At 37.3% G+C, this 23,878-nt stretch overlaps 1 protein-coding gene across 1 annotated transcript in view; it reads right to left on the bottom strand.

Annotated features, from left to right (window-relative positions):
- PPP2R5C (protein phosphatase 2 regulatory subunit B'gamma) overlaps window positions 1-23,878 on the bottom strand; it is a 79,182-nt gene that overhangs the window by 52,708 nt on the left and 2,596 nt on the right. Inside the window, exon 3 of the mRNA XM_032690455.1 lies at window positions 9,601-9,760. Coding sequence (XP_032546346.1) covers window positions 9,601-9,760 — 160 coding nt within the window. The remainder of the gene's footprint in view (window positions 1-9,600; window positions 9,761-23,878) is intronic.

The following is a 23,878-nucleotide window of genomic DNA, read 5'->3' as shown; positions in this document are numbered from 1 at the left end:
GTGATTTTAAAAACAACCCTCCCCCCCTTTCCATCCCCCTATAACACACAACGAATTCATCTGCCCAAAGGTTGCCTTTATTTCCATTCTAAACCAGTTGCTATTCTAACTGATAGTGACAGAATCAACAACATGAGATAATTAAAATTGCATGAACTTGTATTGACATTAAGACACCTTGGTTGGTTACCTTTCAGACTGTAGGAGGAGTTTTCATGTTCTGATTGAGAGAGGAGGGGAGGGTATTTAGTCTGAGCTCTAAGACTACTAAAGGCATAGCTCCACAATTGCTGAAGTTGCTATTCCCCAGCAACCTAAGCCAGCCCTGTTGCAGACTGCTTCAGGCCCTTTTCTGCAATCCTCTCTTTATATTCGAAAATATTTTGTTCTCATTTGCTTCAACTGCCATCAGACCCACAGCTGAGTTGGTGTAGTCCACTAAGCCAACAGAAAGCCACTTTATTGTCAGGTTAGTTTTCTGCTGACTTAGACTGTGTTCCATGGCAGTCTAAGCTGAGCTAAACCTATATGAGCTACTGCTGCCATCCCATCTCTTCTGAGGCACAGGTGCACAACTGCCTGGAATTGCTGCACGGCGGTTTGTGCAGCTGCATGGTCAAACTAGATTAGGGATCCTGAGCAGAGTTAAAATGAGAAGAAAAATGGTGAGTTTGAGCCATGTTGATTCCATTATCTGGCCCACCAGACAGCAACCCAAAAAAGGGATAGGAATAAACATGACTTGTTTTCTCTGGTAGGAGCAATGTAGTTTACTTTCCCCTCCTCCAACTACAGCCTACGCAAAACTTACTGTTCTCACAAATGATGACATGCTGTAGAAAATAAGGGTCTCATCACAACCCTGAGCTCAAAGAGAATAACTTTTGTTTTAGAGGAGAAAAGGTACTGGATACTACACATTCTGGAGGAAAAACCATAAAAAAAGGAAGGATACTGAGCTTGTCCTATGGGGTTCTGATTCAATTCCAAAAGACAGCCAAGAAGAAATTCTTCAAGAAAACAGAGGCAATCAACACCATATTAATACCAAGCTATCAAAAGAAAACAGATAAGGAAAAAATCCTTACCTGGATAATAAATGAAAGGGGTATGAATTCTCATGCAGCTTCCTTAAAGAATTCTCAAGACTGAAGCATGGCAAAACACGATTCTACATTCCACACTGAGAAACTGATAGTACTTACTCCTTCTAGTACAGCAAAAATTGGTTAAAAGTGGAATTAACAAACAGCTGCCTGTGACTGGATTTGTCACTATCTGGATTTCCCAATATTTACATGGTCACTGTAGCACATAGGCTCAACAGTGCCAAGTTTTCCTTCAGCTTATCTTGTATACTTGAAAGGTTTTTTAAGTGGGGGGTAGGGAGAGAAATCAGTAGATACTGGTTGAGTACAGAAAGCTGTACAACACAAAAAAATTATTATATTAAAAGAAATGTATTTTAAAAATAGCATCTGGTACAAAAACATAATTCCCAGGGCAGATTGCAGAAGCTCATTTGAAGTACTGGCACACTATTTTAACCAAGCCCTGTGAAAACTCCACCAAAATACCACCAAACTCACTCCTGTCTGTGGCCTTATTACATAGATCACACACGGCACTTTCAAGAAATTAAGCATAAAAACTGCATTTAGGAGTAAAAATTTGAGAGCATGCTAGTTATCCAACAAACACTGATTTACATTTACATGTATAAATATTGCATTTAATGTTTGATCTGTAGAAGTCTTAAGAAGAGAGAAGTTCAGTGCAGCAGCAAAAATGTGTAGGTTTGACTATAAGGAGATCTATGCAATGAACAAAATATTCTTTTTTGTAAACAAGGGCATAATAAAAGACATTTTAAGAGAGATTTAAACTGAATTCAGAGACAGGTTAGAATACAGAAAATAAGACAATATCACATTTAAAATCCTGTTTTTATGGATTTTCTCCAAGCTTCAGTGGAAACAAGTTTGGTAGGAAATGCTGCCAGTGACAGATGTAGCACATTCTTCTAACACTTTCAGCTGCTGACTAATGAGTAGGTGTTTGATAGGGCAGTTGAAATGAAAATGGTTCATTAGTCCAAGCCTATGATTTCATGTAAAACTAGCTAAGGCAAAAGAATTCACACACTCAAGCGAAGTATTTTTCTCTACAACCTTTTTTTGGTAGTTCTTCATTCACTAGCTATCATGTTTCTCAATCTTTAAAATGGTATGTAGCAATTCGGACTGGATAATTTCTAGCTATTTTAATATTATTTAAAAATCATTATTATTAAAATATTTGCTCATTTAAGAGATCTAATTTTCCTGTATGAACACTAAACAATTTCCAGGTTTTGCTTTTAGAAATGTATATACTTACTCCACACATTTCAATAATTATTCTAACATTTAAAAGAAAAATAAATACAGGAATGTATGTTTATGCAACACTGATAATGCTTTTAAGATCACAGTTCAAGGACAAAGTTGCTAAAGTAACAGGACAAAGAGCCTCCACAGTTCCTCCACATGATTCAACACATACACTTAACTGCTTATGCAGTGTTTTCCACTATGGACTTTTTGTTTTAATAGATTAAATACTGGGCTGCCAAAAAACCTTTAAAAGCTCGAACAGAGTCAGGATCAGAAGGACAGCACTTAGCTCCAATGTAGTTCACCTACAAAGGAGAAGAGAATAATCTGTTTCACAAAACTGCATTCACTGATGTTTTGCATGAGAATGAATTTGTTTTGCCTCAGTGTTTTGCCTTTTAAATGCCTTATGAATTAGGGCAAATGATCTTTTATGGTAGCATTATCTTGTTTAATCTACCATCTTACTCTGCATAAAATACTTTTATCTAAACAGTCATGCTACCACCTTGCAGCTGGACACAATTCCTTAATTGCCACACAGGCCCACAAGAAGCATGATTAATCTGGAAAGGCCAAAGTACTGCATCTTTGTTCTCTACATAAATTACAAGTGGCAGGAGTAGGTTTCTGCAACGAAAGTGATATTAAACATTGAGATCTCCATTCACAACAGAAGAAAAATGTTCCTCAAAACCCCAAAGCAGTCCATTAGCACCATGATTCCCATAAATTTAATTACATTGCACATGTCCAGTCAATCTCTTTTGTATCATGAAAACAGATGTTGGTTTTAAATGAACAGGTAACACACTCTGCTTAAGTTTAAACATATTCCAAGAAGAGTTTGTGGAAATTATCAACAAATGTGGTTGAATTTCTCTGCAGCACAGAGAACAATACTTGATCTGCTTCTTCCTTTACTTGATATCAGTTTTGCTTACTTATCTTTACTCTGCAACTGAGAAAAACACACAATCTTACATTTCTGACCTCTTGAAAAATTCTCACTTTTTCCTCCTTTCTCATGGTTTCAACAGTTTTAGCAATCAAAATTTGTTTCAACTGTTATTTTTTTTTTTTTTAGGTATCAGACTCAAACTAGAATCACCTCTTCTGCAACTTTGATTCATCAGACTTTAATACTGTACAGATAATGAAAACAGAGCTATCTCCTAGACAGCCATTTATGGCTTAAAAACATTAGGAAAGCTTTAATAATGCTTGCCTCCCTATCAGAGTTCTGTATCACAGGCAGACAAGTTGAGACACCACCCTGATGTTCTTTTACACAGAACAGAGTCAGAATTTGGCACAGCTATGAAGCCTCTGCCTGAAAAATAAAAAAAAAAAGGAGCCATGCTTTCTGCATGAAATGTGCTCAGAAAAATGACTTGTCATGTTCATTATTTCTTCCCCCCCCCCTTTTGTTGTTTTTTTTTTTGGTTGTGTTGTTTGGGGTTTTTTTAATAGACAAGACTGATAGTACTTTTAATGTTGAAACCATTCTAAGGCAGAAACTGGTATCTCCACCAGAAGATCAAAACCAGGACTGATCAACATGCATGGCAAGATCTTCAACAACAAAATACCAGAATCTGTTTAATCATATTACATGCAGTTATTCTACATTAAGAAAACAATTTATACTTCCCAGCACTAAAAGTCAGCATGTATTTCCACAGCTGTCAGTGGAACTCATTTCTTCCTGCCTCGATATTTACATTTATATGAATACTGTATCCACATTTTTGAGAATAAAAATCCAACTCCAGGAGGTAAAGAGTAATTTTTAAAATATTCAGAACTGTATTAGAAAATAAAAGCTGAACTGCAATCACTAGCTTTAAGATTATATCATACAACATTCACTTTTATCTGAAAAAAACCCAACCCAAACCAGAAAACCAAACCAAATCAAAAACCCAAACCCAAACCCATGAACTAAATCACGACACCAGCATCCCAGGAGTCCTCTACATGGTAATAAAAGGATTTTACCCAGCTTTAAAAAAGTATATGCAGAAATGCTACAAAAAAGCATATTTTTGAATCATGCCCAAATTTACATATGCATGACTATCATATGTTCACTGGGAAAGTTTGCAACGCTTGAGAATATTAAACATCAAATTTGTTATTCTGGGACTAACAGAGAACATTCTTTTAATGACTATTACTTGTAGGTTAAAGTTAGATTTGTGACACAACCATATAAAACATTTTATCCCAGTCAGGGTGTTTTAATATTGCATTTAAGAATTCTCATTGCAACATTTTTTTACATATTGTAAAGATTCAGACCACATCCTTAAAAAGCTCACCACTCTGGACAAGTTCTCTATTTTACAGTTTACTACACTTACTGTTTACTGAAATTAGCACACTCTTGCAAAATAACATGTACAAATACAAGTACATTAACCTGTTTGCACAGCTAAAAATCTCTTGTAGCATATAAACTAAATGTAGGTAATGGGTAAGGGAGCATCTTAGAAACACAAAATTAGCAAAATTGCACCATGGGGAAAAAATGCATGTCAAACTGCAACGGAAGCATTAGTAAAATGATAAATTTTTATGAATATTAATTCTAGTTTTTAATAACACGTACATTTTTGAAGCATTAAACTTAAATTTTACTTTTCCATATTAATATTCTTGAATTGAACTGAAATACATTAACATTTAGGTTGCTACTTAAGCAGTTATGAAACGGTCCTTTTTGATCTTGGTCAATTACTCAGCAAGTCCATCACAGCAGCAATGTAAGTCCTGCAGATGTGCAGATGCTGAAATTCACTCACTACTCTCATGTGGTAAGGGACAATCACATTCTCAGTAAAATCAGAGTGCAAAAATTTTTATTTTTCAATTAAAAAACCCAAAACAAAACAGAAAACCACAACAACGAAAAATGGTTACAAAAAAACGCTCCTGGGAAAATTCAGAAAACATTAAGTTGATCTCCTAAAGGTTTAGATAGCAAACTGAGCGGAATTTACAAATGTTTAAGTGGTAAAGTTTTCTTAATATGCATGTAAGAGAAGAAAAAAAAAATAAATCTGAAAGTAAATGCAATTACTTCATGAAAAACTAAAAAAAAACCCTAAAAAAAATTAAAAAATATCCCAAATTAAACCTAGGAAAAAAAGAAAGAAAAAAGAAAAAACCCATACCCTTCCTTTCCCTCAGCATTAAATACAGGCCATTTTCTTGTTTAGAATTTTTAGAGACTTGATCAGTATGATGGTCCTAACTAACTCCATCAGAGCTGAAGGGAATATAATGGATACTAACTCCATCAGAGCTGAAGGGAAAATGTATTATTGCAGCTGTCAAGTGCACAAGCAAAGAGGATGCAATTCATAACATAACACAGTCACAGGGCAGGAGGAGTAGCACACACAGTCCTCAGATTCAAGCTCTAGAGCTTTTTCCAGTATATGATCCATTTGGGTTCATAGAGGTAACCTGGAATCAAGCACTGAAATGAAGATCATGATCACCCATCAACATCACCAGAAATAAATTGCAACACACAACGAACTAAATCACAGACACTGTGGAACTGTTTGCTAATTTACAATGAAAAAATTATCCATAATGTAAAAATGAACTCAAGCTTCTTGCATAAATCTGACGTAAGCAGTTGCAACGAACATAAACTCCTTCAGTGTCTTAGTGGTCAGGTACATATGAGCTTGGATATAGTGTTTTTCAAATATATTTATAAAATATCAATACTGAACACCTATGCTGCTTATCTCATACAGAATGTATTGATAAAGTTTTAAAAAAATTTTAATCTTTTTTTCTTAGGAAACCAAAAATGAAGAAACTGGTAAATGTCTGAAGGCCAAAGCACCCTTTGCCATTTATATTTGATAAAACCAAAGTATTAATCTCCAAGCTTTCACATCACAATCAAACACACCTTTAAGTCCAATAAGTAATTTTTTCCAATAAACAACTTAAAACAACTCAACTTTCTGTAACTGAAGTACCCATACTGTAAATGTTAGCTAACAAAGGAAACTGGGTAAGCAGAAATCAACACAGCACAAGCTTATTGGCACAGAATTTATCTTTTTGATGAAAATAGGTAAGATCTTTTCAAGATGTTTGACACCATCCTGGAGGCACTTCTCCAGAGATACTTCTGGGTTATCTGTGGGCAGACAAGCTACCTGTTCTACCCAAACTAATCAGACTGCATCGCTCTGTGCTGCAGGGAGCTTCACTAGGTTGTAGCTTTACTTATAGATCTTGATATTCCACAAACAAGTTGCAGAGACCTCTCTTTTCTATGTTCAGCTCTATTCTTAGAGCTTCTTAATTCATAATCTATTTCCTTTTCTTTGTGCATTATCCGAGTTGTCCTGCTCCTCCATTTCCTGTATAATCTGACGGTGCACAATGTTAATTGTAAATTGCTCCAATGAACACAAATCATACCACACTAATACCAGACACCAGGGCAAATATGCTGGTATTTCCAGAAGCTTATCATCAGCACTTTGGTGCAACGCCCAAGAGAAAGTCTGCAGCACGCCTGAAGATCAAAAAAGTATTTCCTAAATACGAAATCTTGATGAAAACCCACTTTGGCAGCTCCTCCTTTCCCTTCACACTATTTCAAGTGATCTGCTGACCTCATCTCCAGCCCTATGGCACAAAAGAAAGGTGGTTATCTCAGCAATGCTGCAGGTCATTTAGAACTTACCAGTTAAAAGCTTTCACATATCTAATATGGACCTTAAAGCATGCAAAGACAACACCATTCTATTGCTGTGCTTAAAATACAGTCTCAGGTAAAGTACATCACACCACATAGTAGTCAATGCAACATTTATAGGAAAATACACATCTCTTGGTCTACTATAGACAAAAGAAAGATTTCCTGTAGCTGTAGAAATACAGCCACCTGTTACAAATTACAGGAGTTTGAAAGCTGGTTAAACACAGCTAACCTGAAGAAACACTGTGTTCTTCCCAGCACTTCATAGAAGTGAAACCTGCCTTAATAATCTCAGCCCTTTAAATTAAAGCCTGCTGGTCCAATTTAACTCCTGTCCAGACACAAGCATTAAACAACACACTTAAAGCTGTCCAAAAAGAAAGTTTCTCAGGTTCACTTGACCCACTAAATGCACATCAAGACAAGTATCTTTGCACATGTTAGAGGAACAGCTTCACTGGCCAAAAGTATTCTCAGCAATAACAGGCTGGAATTATGTCAGGAGTAAGCACATGCAGTGAGCAGAGCAATTATACAGACACCTGCTATGATCCATGAGACTGGACACAGCTTACTAATAAAGCTATTACTACCTTTACTAATAAAAGGTAGCAATTACTACTCATCACTAGATCAGCAATTGCACCAGTGTGATCCTTGACAGCCTGGGGATGTACATACAGCACCAGGCATCCACCAGTGAGAAGTTTCAGATCTTTTCTTTCATTTCACCTGAGAGTTGGGGGAGTGATTGCAGACTGAAAGGCAAATACAGTGCACATGCATAACAACACTCCTACCATTTCTTCACATCTAAGTGCACTGTGTCAAAAATGCTGGAACGCTCTCAGAAAACACCTTAGATGGTTTTTAAGACTTTTTTTTTTTTTTTTAAACTTCTCTCCTCTCTAAACCTAAGCAGGTATTCCTCTGCCCTTCACTGGCCTACTAGTTTAAACTGACACACAGCCAAGGCGGAAACAGATCTAAAACTTCACCTCACTCACTGCAAGATGGATTCCTTCCCCCTCTCTCATCTGCACTCATTTTTCCTATTTCCAGCTCACTGTCCACTCTGCTCAGTTCCGGTCTCCCTGCAGTCCCAGGCACGACCAGAAACATAGTATTTAAAATAGGATAAAGTAACTAAGGTTTTTCTTTGAGGTTGAATCTTTGAACAAAAGGTTACTCCAGTCAAGGTGTCTGTATGCCTAACTTCTCATAAAAATCACCACTTTAATTCAGTGTCATTTGCTCATGTCACTCATGCCCTCGATGTCACAGCTTGTGCATGAACCTACTCTGTCAGTTCGAAAGACAGAACATGTTATTCATATTCTGTGGTGCTAAATATTCTTATTAACAAACTTAATAAATAGATTGAAATTAACTAACTAAGCAGCAGTTGAGTCTTGAAAAACTTTAACAGTATGTTGTATATATAGGTTGCTATACTGACATGATGGAGAGTATTTCAGGTTCTTTTTGTAAAAGCAATATCTGTGTGAAGAGAGGAATCTTGCAAACTAATTTGATCTTGTATGAAAAGCAGTATAATTCAGATGGTCTGAGAAGCTGAGTTTATTTCCAAGAAACAGTAATGCATTATAATAAGAAAACAATGACTGAAGGAAAGAAGTTTTATCCCCAATATTTTCACATTGCCTACACCAGTACTGCTCAACATTTCAGCGATCAATCAGGTTTTCACTGCCAACTTTGAACACTTAAAAGCAGTACAGATTGCACTTCAAAACAGCTTTTTTTTTTCTCTAAATAAACTTTCAGAGCAAATCATTAGCTAATAACCAATAGATCAGTACATCTCACCCCACCTGGAAAACTCTACCCTAACACATGGTACTACAAGCTACCACAGCACACTATGCAAACATGTATCTACACAACAGGTAGTAGCTAAAATAAAGATAAAAGCTGTGTAATAGAACACACCCATTATCATCATCTTTTCATCACAGATGGCAGTAAATAGAATTCTAAGAGATCACAAAGCCTTAAAAATCGACAAAGGAAAAATTCATATTCACTAAAAAGATGCCATTCTGACCCATGCTCAGGAAAACCAGACCCATAAATAGTCATAGGCCAGGTCTTCTCATAATGCCAAGAGAAATTTTGGCACAAACAAAGCAGAGTTTTGCTCAGAGCAAGCTGCACTGAGGACAGATGCCTAATATTTTGCTTATAGTGCCCAAATATTCTGCTTTTACATGAGACGAGTGAATATGCTGTCACACAGACGTTGCCTATAGTGATTGCCAAGAAAGCAACACACTGGAAGTCCTCAAATATCAAGCAAAACAAAACAAAAAAACCCACCCCACTGCAAGTATGTGCCATTTGCACAGGTGCATACACAATATATTATGTATGCTGCTCAGATGTAAGTATAATAGCTGAAATGCTCCTCAGTCTCATGCACAAGTTTCCCCACAAGAGTAATTCTAGTTTAGAAAGACATACCTTTTAAAGCTGGCAGTTTCTGAAGCTCCCTGTTATTGCTAACATTAAACCTTGAAGAACTCTGCCGCTTTTCCTTCTTCACTACTGTCTGTGGTGCTGGTACTTTGATTTTAGATAGTTGTGCTGGGGGAGGAGTGCTATTTGATTTTTTGTTTGACACCTGTTTAGAAAGAAATTAAAACAGTTAATTGCAGCTGAACTGGGGGAGAAAATCTTATAAGAAGTGATTTTTGTTACAGAAATGTTTGAAGCAAAATAAGCTCTTAATTAAATTACTGTATTCATCATCCTCTGAATGTATAGTCACCTACTCTTCTGCTTATCTTTTCAGTGTCCATTCTTGTACCACAGCCCTCACACAGATGGGAATAGATCACCCTGGCACATGCACTAGCCCATTTATTTGAAGTTACAACTGAAAAGAAATTTTCAAATAATGTAGTTCCTTAGCTACTCTCACCTTTTACCCTCTGAGAAGTCCAGGTCTCCAAGGTATCCAACAACACTGCCTATTTGTCCTGTACCTTGCTGCCAGAGTCCCAAGCTTGGCTGGGGCATTCAGGCTTTGATATAAAGTCAGAAGGAGTGAGTCTTACTATTGCAGTAGCTTCAACAGCTTCTAAAACATACATGAAGATGTGCAGCAGTTTACTGCCTACTCAGAGCAAGTTGCTTTTACTGTAACAGTCTTTATCAGACTGTCACTGTTCCTCTGTATGAAGTTCATAACATAAAACCAGAAAAATGGTTCCCACTATAGGTTTCCAGTTTGGTGTTATTTCCCAGACTACACTTGACAGTGCTCTCTCTCAAGCTGAATAAAATGCATCATTAACAAAAGCCTGTCAGAACTTGTAATGCTGCCTTTCTCATTCCTTTTTCTTTGAAGGAGGAAAAGCAGGTTTAAAGTAGGCAATAGTTAACTTTTAAAATATGAATAATGTCATGACATTTTTTACAAGAATGATAAAACATCTAGGAGTTATCTACACTAAAAATATAGAAACAGCTGATCAAGACATCTTACTGCAATATTGCAATTCATTCTGCAGGCCCTTAATTTGCTGTAGAAGTCTCTCAAATTTGCAAGCTAGAAGCACACAGATCTTAAAATATACCTTGTCTTTTTTTTTTCCTCACAAGAAAAACCATATTCTCAGAAAGTGCCCACAAGATGAGAAACAGGGGAAAAAAATCATATGGGAATGAAACTCATGACGGAAATCAAGTTGTAATGCTGGTACTTCAGCAGTTTGAATTGATTTAATTAGAATTTTGTTAAGTATACTAGGTATAAAAGCAGTGCTTCCCTCCTGCTTGAAATAACATCAGTGGCATTTTCACAAGGCTATTGCTAAAATAAGAGAAACCAATTTTCTTCAGGTTCTAGAAAGGATTTCCAGAAAAGCTTATTCATCAGCAATTTGCATAGTCTGGGAGTGTACACATTCAGTGCACGTTGAAATGTTACCATACATAGATTTATCTACCTTTAGAGTCTCCAAGACAGTAATTTTATTCAGATTTTGTCCTAGCAGCATAACTGGGAAATAATATATGTTTCAAGAATAGATTAACAATTGTGTTGTATGGTATTATACACACAGTACTTAAGATATCAAAGAAAGCAACTGAAAGTAACATTTAGTTTTCATTAAACAGATTTAAGATCCCCATTTTGAAAATTTCATATCATAAAAGCCCCTTACAGCCTTATAGAACAAATAAGGGGAGACAATACACTGAATATTAAAAGTCTCAGTTACCAAAAGCACTCTAGAACTTGTTTCAATAAAAATGGCATACATAAGCAAGTTAAAAGCATTTCTGTACATCACAGCATTACCTGTTACATCACATTTTTCAGACTATTTCACTTTTTAATCCCAAACACTAAATGCTTAAAAGTGTTTTTGCTGAAATACAAGTGATCTGCAAGGTAATTTCTATCTACTAACTGAAATTTCAAAAAATGCATTACAAATAAAAATACTGATAGACTAAGCAGAAAGAAAATCTAAGAATTAGGAAGCAATGACTTCCCATGTATTGAAAAATGCTATTAAGATTCATTATAAACACTATTACTGCACAGGATTCTGTACTTTCAATATTGTGCTTGAGCCTAATGGTATTTTTCTGTGGCTACCTTCCACTGCCACCTGCATTTTGTTCATTACTTAGAACAGCAAAAGCCATTTTCCTGTTTCCTCTATTCCCAAACAAATTCTCAGTTTCAGATTAACAGGCGCTCACATGTGCCTGCACACACTATGGTATCCTAAGGCAGCACATACCTCAGGAAGGCAAGTATTCTAAATTGCAGATAAATTCTAAAATTAGCCAAAGTGGTTATTTAAGAGGATGGGTACCACTTCTAATTAGAAATGTTGAAAGAAAGCATTTTTTGTTGCTATGGCAACCTCCCATCTAGAAATGATGACTCCAGAGTAATTCTAGCCCTGAATCACTGGCCATTTATCCAACAGATTTCCTCCTCCTTCCCACCATCAAGCATGATCGTCCCTGTGTTTCAGTCATGCTCTAGTCAGCCACCACATACCAGAAGGTTGCTAAAACAGTTTCTAAGTCATTATTACTTCAATGCCACACAGGTGTACTCCATGACCTCTGCAAGTGGCACTATGGTGCTACCACAAGAGAACTGGCCTCCAGAGCTTGCAGCCAGTCAGCCCTTGGATAGAAGGGCAACTGGAGAAAATGAGTTAAGTCAACTTAAGCCACACAGCTCAGCAATTTTAACCAAGCCTCTAAAAAAAGTCAAATAAATTTAGACTAACAATTCTGTATATTCAGCTGCTAAAGATTTCAAGGTAACACACTTTTCATGAAAGGTACAGTGCTTGCTAGTTCAGATCAAGGATCCAAGCTCAGCTTCCTACTCCCAGTAACAAACCAAACTACTTCAGAAACCACAACTCCTGACAATAAGTAATGGACATTCTGCTACATCAGTGAAAAATTCAATGTATATGACACCAGAACAGTCAAACTACAGGTATGTTTTTATCAATTCTCTTCCTGTGACTAGAATGGGAAATACCTATTCTTCCCCTTGTTCTAGCAAAGGCTCCCTCCTACCCAAATGTCTGTATACTGACAGACACATTCAATTCCAAAAGTGCTGATAAACCTCTAAAAATGTGTTCAAACTACTCTGAAAAATGTCAGATTAAGAATGTGTTTCTTCAGATCATGATTAAAACACAACCCTCAGTTTTTCTCATCAATTTATTTTTAAAAATCAGAGCTTTACATACTCCATTGAACATTAAGACAATCAGTAACAGTGTGATTCCAACTTTTAAATTCTGTTTTTAACAATCAAAAGTATATGGTTCATGTTCATCAGTGCCTTTGACTAAGCTTAAAATTAATCCAAGACAGTGAAAGACAGGGAGGGGAGAAGGTTTCCTGCCAGTCACAACAGTTCAAGGTAGATTGCCCTTGCATCCCTTGAGTCATCCTGCATCAGTCAGGCATGATGTGGTACATTTCTTGTCTCAACATCATTTTTTTGAGCGAAGCTGGATCCTTCACCCCCTGACATGTACACAGGTAAGGACAGGTCAGAGCACAATGCTAAGTTTGCAACCAGGGAAACAAAGGCCAAGTACATCTACAGCCAATTTTTCTTTTTTAAATTTTTAAATTAAACTGATCATCATCAAGCATCCCAGAATGCAACTTTTACTTTTGGCTGACTAGCTAAGACCATACTGGGACCTGTAAGTAAGGTCCACCCTGCATCCCATATATGTCAATAAGTTAGAAGACCCTATCCTTGCCTTTCTGACAGTCCCACAAAAATGGTATTCAAGCTACCTTGACAAACAAGGGCAACCAGAAGAACTCTGTCTGACCTTACCTTTCCAAACACACTTGCTAATAACTAAATGAGAACAAAGCACACAAAGCCTTCTGCTCCACAAAATCAAAAGCCAAGCCAAGCGTGGTATCAACTCTATAACGATGCAGCAAGCTTGCATGTTGCTTTCTAAGATAAACTGGTCAGAGAAGGGTGAGGATTTGAAGATGATGGTAAAATCACTTGGATCCCTGTGTCATTAAAAGATTTAAAAAACTGCATGGTTTATTAATGACAAAATAAGCACAAGGCAAGAGAGAGTCTCTGCCTGAAGAAGACATGGTGCTAGGCAGCACCCTGTATGGTGTTCCTCCACACAGGTCAGTCTAACACTAATCTGCAAATTTCTTCCCTCTAATGAGAATCACCACTGAATTCAGGTTTATATCACCGTGGTATTACCATACCACAATGGCAGCAGCAAGCCAAATATCAGCAAAAACTTGAGAAAAAACTCTGGACCATGAAATCTGGATAGTTGAACCTTGCACTAATTAACACATGATTAAGATTCCCTGTGAAATGCAAGTACACAGAGCGACACTTCAAAAGAATCATCAGTATGAATCTGAAAGAGAGGAAAAATGGTTATTTTAATGCAGATTTAATCCCTTCCTTCTTTTCCTTTTCGTATAGTAAGTAGCCTCCATGGACTTATTTTTCATTAAGATAAACAGAGGTCTGATCTATAGCACCCCAAAGAGCACATCTCTTGCCAAGGTAGACTCAGAATGCTCTGAAAGTATTCCGGATTACATCTAAAACATACTTATAATGAAACTGAAATGCAGTTTACTGAAACTAAACAAAGATCATGAGAAAACATGAAAGGGACATTAACAACTTGATTTTCAGAACTGTATGAGGGCCCAGTATGTAATCAAAATAATTTGGCTAACAGGTTGAGGCCTAATACATAATCAATGTAATTAGGCTGAGAAGCTGAATTTAATTTCATCTCTTAGGATGAGAACTGAAATCAAAGATCAAGGAGTCAAAATGGGTGGAGAGCAGTTAAAGAGCCTTCCATGCAGTATTTTTCCCACTGCAGTAACTTCAAAGTAGCGTGATAATCTCTGAACACTCCAGGAATCTTGAACACTACCATGGAGTTCTCTTCTTTGCAGATCTTCATTTACTGTTTTGGGGGTGGGAACAAGGACAGATCCTATCTGGCATATGGCCCAGGTGCCATCAACCTGGTAAATACATCCACAGCATACCTGCAGCAGGTAGGCTGGTGGTGTTAGATCAGCAGCTGGGACCAAGGCAAGTTGTTCAAGGCAGACACCACCAGGAGAGCACTATTTGTCAGCTGATTTCAATGCCATGTTGTTAATAGCACGTGTTCAACATGCCTTCCAAGAGCCTAACATCAGAATAAACTATTGTTATTAATGGTATTAAAGGTAGGCCTGACAGAGCTATCCAGACAGTCTGCAGCACTTCTAGTCCATGCAGGTGTCCAATCACCAGTAAGAAGTTTGTTATGGAGCAATTAGCCATGATCTTTAGCATCAATATTTTCAATCTACGCTCTGTGTGAACCATACAAAGCTTGATATGGAGTCAGCTGGACACACAAAAAGAAGCACTGATCAATAAACAACACAGTTAAAAAAAGCAGGGGAATGACATGCTTGTTGGCTACCATTTTGGATGGCAAATGTTTCTGAGGTTCTCTGTTGAAGATTTTTGCTAGTATGTCATTATTGTTCACTAATTTTACCACCACAAGACTGTTTGGACAGACAGCCTAGGGAGGAGTCTCTGGAGATGCAGCTTATGGTGCTAAAGGCTTTGGCTGGTTTCACACAAATGGCACTTTAGATGTTTATTGTTTTTCCTCAACAAAATCATTTGCAGGAACAATACCTGGATTGTCTGCTAGAAGGATCTTTGCAGCTGACCTTCTAGCAAATATGCTTACTATTGTTAAAGACTGTCTCAGTAGCTGACATACACTGGATAGTCCAGTGGTAGTCTCAGCATAACTTAGTACATTTTTATTATATCAAGAACTGCATCCTAAAGCTTTGAGGATCCATGTTGTTATAATGATAAGCAAAAAGATTAACCTTTCAGCAGGGTGATGATGACAAAGGTTTTATATTTTAGCACACTGTAATCAGCATCCACGGATTTATGCTGTAGTACTTGTTTAGCAACTGTGATTTGGCATTTTCCATATAGCAATGCTACTGCTGGCTATTCTTGATGTCTAACAACAGAGTTCCATTAGTGTTTTGTCCAAGACAGCACAGAGCATGTTGAATTGCATCAATGACTGGGACGTGCCCTATAAGCAGTGAAGGCCTCCACACTGTGGAGGGGTGCCCACAGGAAACTTTAGTCACAAACCACTTCAGAAGACTGATCTACAACTTGCTGAAACTCTTCTGCCTTTCTTGCTGCTGTTTATTTTTCATTACACAAAGCATTGCTTGTATTTCCTGTTAGCTGCTTATACACAGGGCTCCAATTTTATCTTCTAAAGAATTGTATCATCACAGCTTTGTGTAACAGACTTGACTTGCAACACACCAATCTGATGCATACTGCATCCTTGACATAAATACACCATAATTTTACATTCATAATTAAATATCAGTAGCATAAGGCTTGTTTTCCATTTGCTTCTTGTAAACTTAATTTTATTCTAACTAGTTTACTCCAGGAACAAACCAATATTTGACTCATTTCAGTCAGAGATCAGATCTGCAGCCCGAGGTTGCAGAGCACTGGCAAAGATGAGAGGGTACCCAGGCTCAGGCTCTAAGAGGATTCACCCTGCTTTGCATTTGCTGAAACACCACCAGCAGTGAGCATCTGGTACTTCACAAACACAGACAGCAATGCAACATTTGTTTCCTAGTGTATCTTCCATAATGAAACTTCAAAGTAACAAATGGCCCTAGAAAAAAAAAAAATTGTTACCTGCAACCACGGGTTAGCTAACTAAATGTGATTTAAACCAGATAATGTCCTATGTATTATTTCAAAATCTTTACATAAATACAGGGATGAAGAATCTGAATACATGATGGCCTGGCTTAAATTACTTTATTTCTTTATTTTCATTTGTAATTTCTCTCTGATCAACCTGAGACACCCTTTTACTTTCAAAAACCAAAGCAAAACAAAACAAAAAAACCAAAAAACCAAAACAAAAAAAACCCCCAACCCAACAAAAACTATCTTTGTGCTTCTTTATATATATATAAACATATATATATATATATACATACACACGCACACACACACACATGCACACATACATATATATAAAAGGCTCCCACATTTGAAAGAAAACACACACACATTCTTTTGCTTTAGTCACCAACTCCTGTACCCTACTGTAAATGTTAATTATATAAAGCTACCGATAAGCTAAGGCTCCTGCATGTGTGGCTTTACCACTGATGTCTATTCTTGTGCTCCCTGATCCATTCATAGAAGCTTCTCACTTCACACACTCATACTGAAATATTTTTTTCCTTTGCCTCCTGCCCACCAATTGGTTTTTGTATTAGAGAGCTAAGAGAGTTACAGCCCATGGCAAGTAAGCAGGTCCAGTGGAAGGTGTCCCTGCCCATGGCAGGAGAGTTGGAACTGGATGATCTTTAAGGTCCCTTCCAACTCAGACCATTCTGATTCTATGAATAACAACCTTAACCACTTCTACAGAACTGTTATACCAGATCATTTTATCTTTGGCTCATATTATGCTTTTATTTTACGTGTCATTGCAAAAGCTTACTTGTCAGTATTTCAGACTGCTAAATTAAGCAGTGATGAGGAAGTATAGGAAAGTCACTATAAAGGTATGGCAAATTATAATATTTGGCAGTCATCTTCTAATCCTTTAAAAAGTACATTCTGGAATAGGCCAGGATTTTTTTTTCCTAGGTTGTTATTTTTTAATTTCTTTTTTCCAATGGCCCTGAAAGCCTGTTGTGGGGGAACAACACACAAACAAAAATAACCAAAACTTATCATCCCACTTCTAGAATTACAAATTTATTCTGGTTTCAAATGAAATTTGGGGGGGGAGGAAATACAAGATATAATGTTTTTAAAGTCTGAGCATATGGGTGGATTCAAAAGTTACCTGGTTTTTCTTACTATTTGTAATACCCTTTGGGATAACTACATCAATAATTCTGTATTACACAAGCATTAATGTGTCCTCTCTAAGGAGTGGTAGGCCTTTACTCCTACAAAAAACTCAAGAGAAATAATTTGAAAAAAAAGGATGAAAAGGATGCTTTCAGTTTACAAAATCCTGATATCTACTTTTAAAAGTCACTTTGCTGCTTTTGATTAGAATAGCCTTTGCCTTTATTGCTGTGCTTCTACTCAGGAAGGATTCAGAGTGTTTGAAAGCATGACTGGAAAGCAGAGGATAGCAAGTACTAAAACAAACCACACACAGTCCTCACACCTCATATGTTACACAAGTAGTTGTCAGCCTTGTGTAAGAAGTAGAAGGGCATAGGATCCTGTTTTCAGAAGCATCTCATTTTAGGTAACAAAATACTTGTATGCAGCAGTGTTTGGTACATTTTAATATTTCCATTAATTTTAAAAGCATAATACTAAAGTTACATAACAAGCACTGTTAAGGTACCCTTCTCCACTAGTCAGTATTGAGGTGTGTTGGCTTTGAATACAGAAGGAAATTCCAGTTTCCAACACCAAAAAGGCAATATGTCAATAAAAATTGGAAATAGGAAATTACAGGAGTTAAATACAAACAAAAAGTTGCATAGAGGCTGTAAGAGTAACACATAGTGCATCTTTCCAGTCAGCAAACAGCACCTCACTTAGTATTAAGGGTGCATTCACTTGCTACATTTAAGTATTTTTTAATAGTTATATCAACCCATTAAAATAATCTCTCTAGGAAAGAAAAATCAGAACTGCAAGCTGTGACCAAAAATTAGTTTTCAAATTAATTTTTTCAAGAAGTTGGCACACCAGTTGAAAACCAAACAAACCCACTCCAAAGCCCACAAACTTTATTTCCCATCAGCTATGTAACTGATACAAGAGACAATCCATCTCAACTTTATATGCAGTTTTGGTTTCAAGTCCTGTTTTGCTAATGTTAGAAGTGAAATTCCAGAACTATATACCCAGAAAGCTTCACAAAACAGAAGGTCTAGTGCTGTCCAATTACAATCCTTCTGTGATTCAAACTTGAGAGGATTAGTTGTTAAAAATTTCGATTTTATTTCATAATGCATCTTTCCTTCCAAGTGAAAGACCACCAGTTTTCAAATCAGCTTTATCTGCTGCATGGGACTGACTCATGACAGCAGTGGTTATTCTTCCTGTCAGTCCAGCTGGGGCATTCTACTGAACACATACTAAAGAAACAGCCAGGGTTCAGCCAGGATTGGTAAGTGATGAATACACCAGACAAACACAGCGCAGTGATTTGGTCCACTGAAAACCTGGCGGTTTGGGGAGGCTTTATTCCAGGCTATCAGCCATTCCTGATCTAGATAGCTATATAACTCAAACTGAGAGTGTGTAGGGAGTACTATCAAAACCCTTAATACAGTGTTTTAAGCTATAAATAAATTAATACTTAACTTCAGGCATTAATTAAAAGATATAAATCCAGACTATGCTAAATACATCTCTCAGTAAAGGACACCAGCTTCTATGAAGAACAAGTACACCTCAAAGATGCTGAATGCAATGTATCCAAAAATGCTGTGCCACTGAGTGACAGAGAATACCTCACTGGTGTGAGGTTGACACACCTGAAGGGCAGGATGCCATCCAGAGGAACCTGGACAAGCTTGACAAGAATCTCATGAGGTTTAGCAAGACCAAGTGCTGCATCTCTGTCAGGGTAACTCCAGTTATCAACTGAGACTGGGGGATGAACAGATTGAGAGCAGCCCTGCCAAGAAGGACTGGGGGGTGCTGGTGGCTGGGAGGCTGATGTGAGCTGACCATGTGCACTCACAGCCCAGAAAGCCAATTGTGTCCTGGGCTGAATCCAAAGCAGTGTGGGCGGCAGGTCAAGGGAGGTGATTCTGACTCTCTACTCCGCTCTGGTGAGACCCCACCTGCAGTGCTGCATCCAGCTCTGGAGCCCCCAACACAGGAAGGACGTGGACCTGCTGGAGTGAGCCCAGAGGAGGCCACCAAGATGATGAGAGGGATAGAGCACCTCTCCTATGAGGAAAGAATGAGAGAACTGGGTTTGTTCAGCCTGGAGAAGAGAAGGCTTTGGGGTGACCTAATTGCAGCCTTCCAGTACCTGAAGGGAGACTATAAGAAAGATATACAGAGATGTTTCACAAGAGCATGTAGTGACCAGACAAGGGGGAATGGCTTTAAACTGAGAGTAGGTTTAGATTAAATATCAGAAAGTTCTTGACTGCAAGGGTGGCGAGACACTGAAATGGGTTGCCCAGAGAAGTTGTGGATGCCCATCCCTGGCAGTGTTCAAGGCCAGACTGGATGGGGCTTTGAGCAACCTGGTCCAGCAGAAGGTGTCCAGCCATGGCAGGGACATTGAACTAGATGATCTTTAAGTTCCCTTCCAACCCAAACCATTCTATGATTCTATGAATGAAAAAGAGTAATTGAAAAGAGCTAAATGATGGATGCTTTATATAAATACGTATCTCTGACAAGAAGGTATTTCCAGAAATTATCTAGGAGTAGTCCTAATACAAAACAATGCCAGAACTTTTGGAAAGGTATTCTCCCCTCTCCAATCCCCAAACCTCAAGCTCCTCTGCTGTGGTCCCTAATGAGCTGCCTAATTAGTACTTACTTGTGCCAACACTTTCAAGTACAACTTAAAAAATTCTGAAGTAGAAAAATCTAGCCACAAGCTGGACACTGTATAACAGTCTCCATGCAACATCTTCAAGATCAGATACATTTGTTTCTCAGGGTAAACAGCACCACAATGAAAAATACAAACAGTAAACATGACAAAAATAAGCAACAGTATATAGAAGATATTGAGTCAAGTTTCTAAATAGCTTGCTGCTGCTGATCACAGAAACCTGTTAACACAAAAATGCTGAATTTATTGCTTTTGTCTATTAGTTGTTTTCCTTTAATTCTTAGGATATTTCTACATATGATCTCTGCTAAGAAACTCATGTAAAACCATTGACACTGCTTCCCCATCTCTTTTGCAGTTTTCTATTTTTAAGAAAAGTGACAATCATAAGTGCTCATGGAATCAGGAATCAGTAAAAGTAGTAGCAAGAACACTGATAGTCTTTCCCCACCGTGTGCTGGCTAATATAGGAAAGCTGATGATGGAAGACTGAATAGACACCTCTCAAGGTTCTTTCAGAAAGACGAAAATCCTTACTTCTGCTGAAGTATTTTGAAGATGGCCCATTAAAGAGAGATTTCTTTAATTTTTTGGTAATTTTATTACCAAAAAAATATTACCATTATGTTGAATAGCTTAAGAAATTAACTTTTAAATAAAAAGGGCTTCAAAAAGTAGGGAAGAAAAACCTCTGAAAACAAAGCCTGACAAAATTGCTGCACTGCAAGCTACTAACAATGTTTAGTACACCTGCTGAAAAGTGATGGCTGTGAGACAGTGGCAGGATAGAATTTTTTTAAAATTGGTTTCAATAGTGATTACAGTCCAACATGAGCAACACATGCTATCAATAAATCAAGCTATTTCTTGCACAGCAAGAAAAAAGGCCAATGCCTTTTTTGTATTTAATTACATTTTGATTTGTCTGTGTTAAAAAAACCACAACAAACTACCTTTAAAGTAGAAAGAAGCAACCAGAGCAGCACATGGAAACAATGAGAATACACAAACACACATATGCTCCTCAAAACCACATTAGTCTTCCGTTGGCTGCTCTGCACGGCCGAAGAACAAGTTACAATTTCTGTTCTCATTTGTTGAAAGTCAACAAGCTGACACTTTCTTAAACAACAAAAATACTCTTTCCCTTCTGCAGACTACTCAGAAGCTAAATTAATACAATTTTAAATTTAGAAGTTTCACGCCTTCTAAAGCCAGTCCAGCCAGACCTAGAAGATGCCATCACTCCCAGTCACCTACTGCTGTCCTGTATGAAAGGTTACCAGCTACTTCTGGCCCTTCCATCCCCCAGGGGACTCACAGCAGCGAATTAGTTGTCCAAGTGCTCCTGGACCATTTCAGTGACCGGTGAAAAGTACAAGATTTAGCACACACCTTCCTACAGAACTAAGAGTATATAGGGTTCAAATTTTAGCTTCCTTCCCCTGTGGCAGTATTTGAAAACCACTGCTAAAGTACTGCCCTTGAATTATTATAAGTGTTAGGTTTTTGCTAGAGAGAGAAAAAGGTGATGTTTCTCAACAATCATTAACTATTACCAAGCCACCTCTTTCTAAAGAAATTAGACAGTCCATAAGTTATTCCTGCCTTAACTCAAAAGGAGACCTCTACACTCCTGTGACAAAACAGAACTCTACACCAAAGCTTATCCATGAGGCAAGTGCATTTCTAGTATTTCTGTCACAAAAAAGAGAACAGAGGATGGAAACAGAGAAGGACAATCGAAGTAATAGAGGTCTTCCCATCTAGGGGAGATTAAGCAGGGTTTGGGGGGAGGAATATCTAAATATAACAATATTAAAAAAGTCAATTACATCATTAATAATATGAAATCAATTTTACACAACACCCAGTTAAGCAACTTTCTAAGCCACGTACCAGCTTAAAGAAAAGTATATCAGAATGGAAGACCACACATTTACTGTTTCTGAATCTCTCCCCTTGAGCATTAACTGCTGTCCACACAGCAAATAAGGAGAGAGGTCCATGCAACATGCTTTACATGTTGCAAGGCTTTCTTAGTATTACATCAAGTAAGCAAGGCACAGCCAATGCAAGAACCCTCAGTTTAAGTAATTTTCACTCTCTTTCAGCATGAGCATTCTGACCTGGCATACCAGAAATCACTTCAATCCCTTTTCAAACTTGCTCTACAGCTTCAATCAACTGAAATCTCATTTCACTGACTGCAAGACAGGAAAAACACGTGTTCATTTTTGTAAATATTAAGATCTGTTGTACTTTTTTATCTATAGAAGTTCAAGGCATCATGAATTTTGTTAAGTGCTATAAAAGCATCTATAAATAAAGTATTTGTGGGATGCTGCTGCTTGTGTTGTCCCTGTTCTTTGAATAGCAGACGGTTTCTAGTCTTTACAATCTGCCATTTGCATTAAATTCATTTGCATCAAATGCATATGCATCAAATGCATTTTGAGAAACAAAAAGCTGAAACGAACCAGCATAATTCCAAACCTACTCATAGTCTAGAAGAGGATTTCTAAAAAGCCATGTTAAAACATATGTGCTTGGAAACAGAAGAAAACCTTGCTTAAAGAATAAAGAAAGGTAAAAATGTATTAGAGTGTGCTCCAGATTATTTCTATATTTACTAATCTTCACTATGTTAACAAATAGCTTCCTTTATGCTCATATAAGCCCCAGCTAACATACATCGTGATTACAGCCAGCCACGTTAGAATGCAAAGTCTACATTACTATTTGCGTGCAATTACTCTATTAATTAAGTTAATGAGTCAAGCACTGAGGTGTTCAGAATTGTAGGGAGACTAATGTCCACTGGGAATTACAAACGTACTACATGTGCCAGTCACATTCCCAGTTCCTTTCCCATTCTACCCCTATTCACATATGATTAAGTATCACAGACATGTAAACTGTACTGGTCAACAGGAATTCTACTCAGAAGGACAAAAGAAACAGTGGATGAACACTGAAACATATTCTCCTATTGAGACTCATCTCTCTCACATTTTAAGTTTAAAAAATAAAAAGCCAGATCCGCAAACACAGAAAGAAATGTCAAACAAACCCACATATACACTTTCAACTAACATTTAAAGTTCTTCGCTCATTAACTATGGGAGCTTTATACTCTATCCTGGAGCACCAAGAAGGAATAAGAAAATCAGTCTTGGTCTCAGCAACTTCTCATTCAGAAGCTTGAGAAAATAAGTAGTCAACAAATATCTAGCAAAGATGCTGATAAGGATGATCCTTATAACTGCACAGGAATTAAAATTATGGTCAAGAAGTGACACTCTTTCTAACATCACAGCAATATACTGTAAAGACAGAACATATGACAATATGTTATTATAAACATCTACACTGACATATTTCCCATTTCATTCTAAGATCCCTTCTAGCACCGAGGTTCCCTCCACCAAAACTCAGTCACTCTTACTGAAATTTGCCAAAATACTTTTACCCATAGTTTACCAGTTTTAATGATCTTATTAATTTATGACAGTAGCACGAATCTTTCTGCTCAATATACAAATGAGAACTCATTGAAATGCATCAGA

This window comes from Chiroxiphia lanceolata, chromosome 6, assembly GCF_009829145.1.
Source record: "Chiroxiphia lanceolata isolate bChiLan1 chromosome 6, bChiLan1.pri, whole genome shotgun sequence".
Lineage (NCBI taxonomy): Eukaryota > Metazoa > Chordata > Aves > Passeriformes > Pipridae > Chiroxiphia > Chiroxiphia lanceolata.
This window is presented reverse-complemented; position numbering and strand designations above follow the sequence as displayed.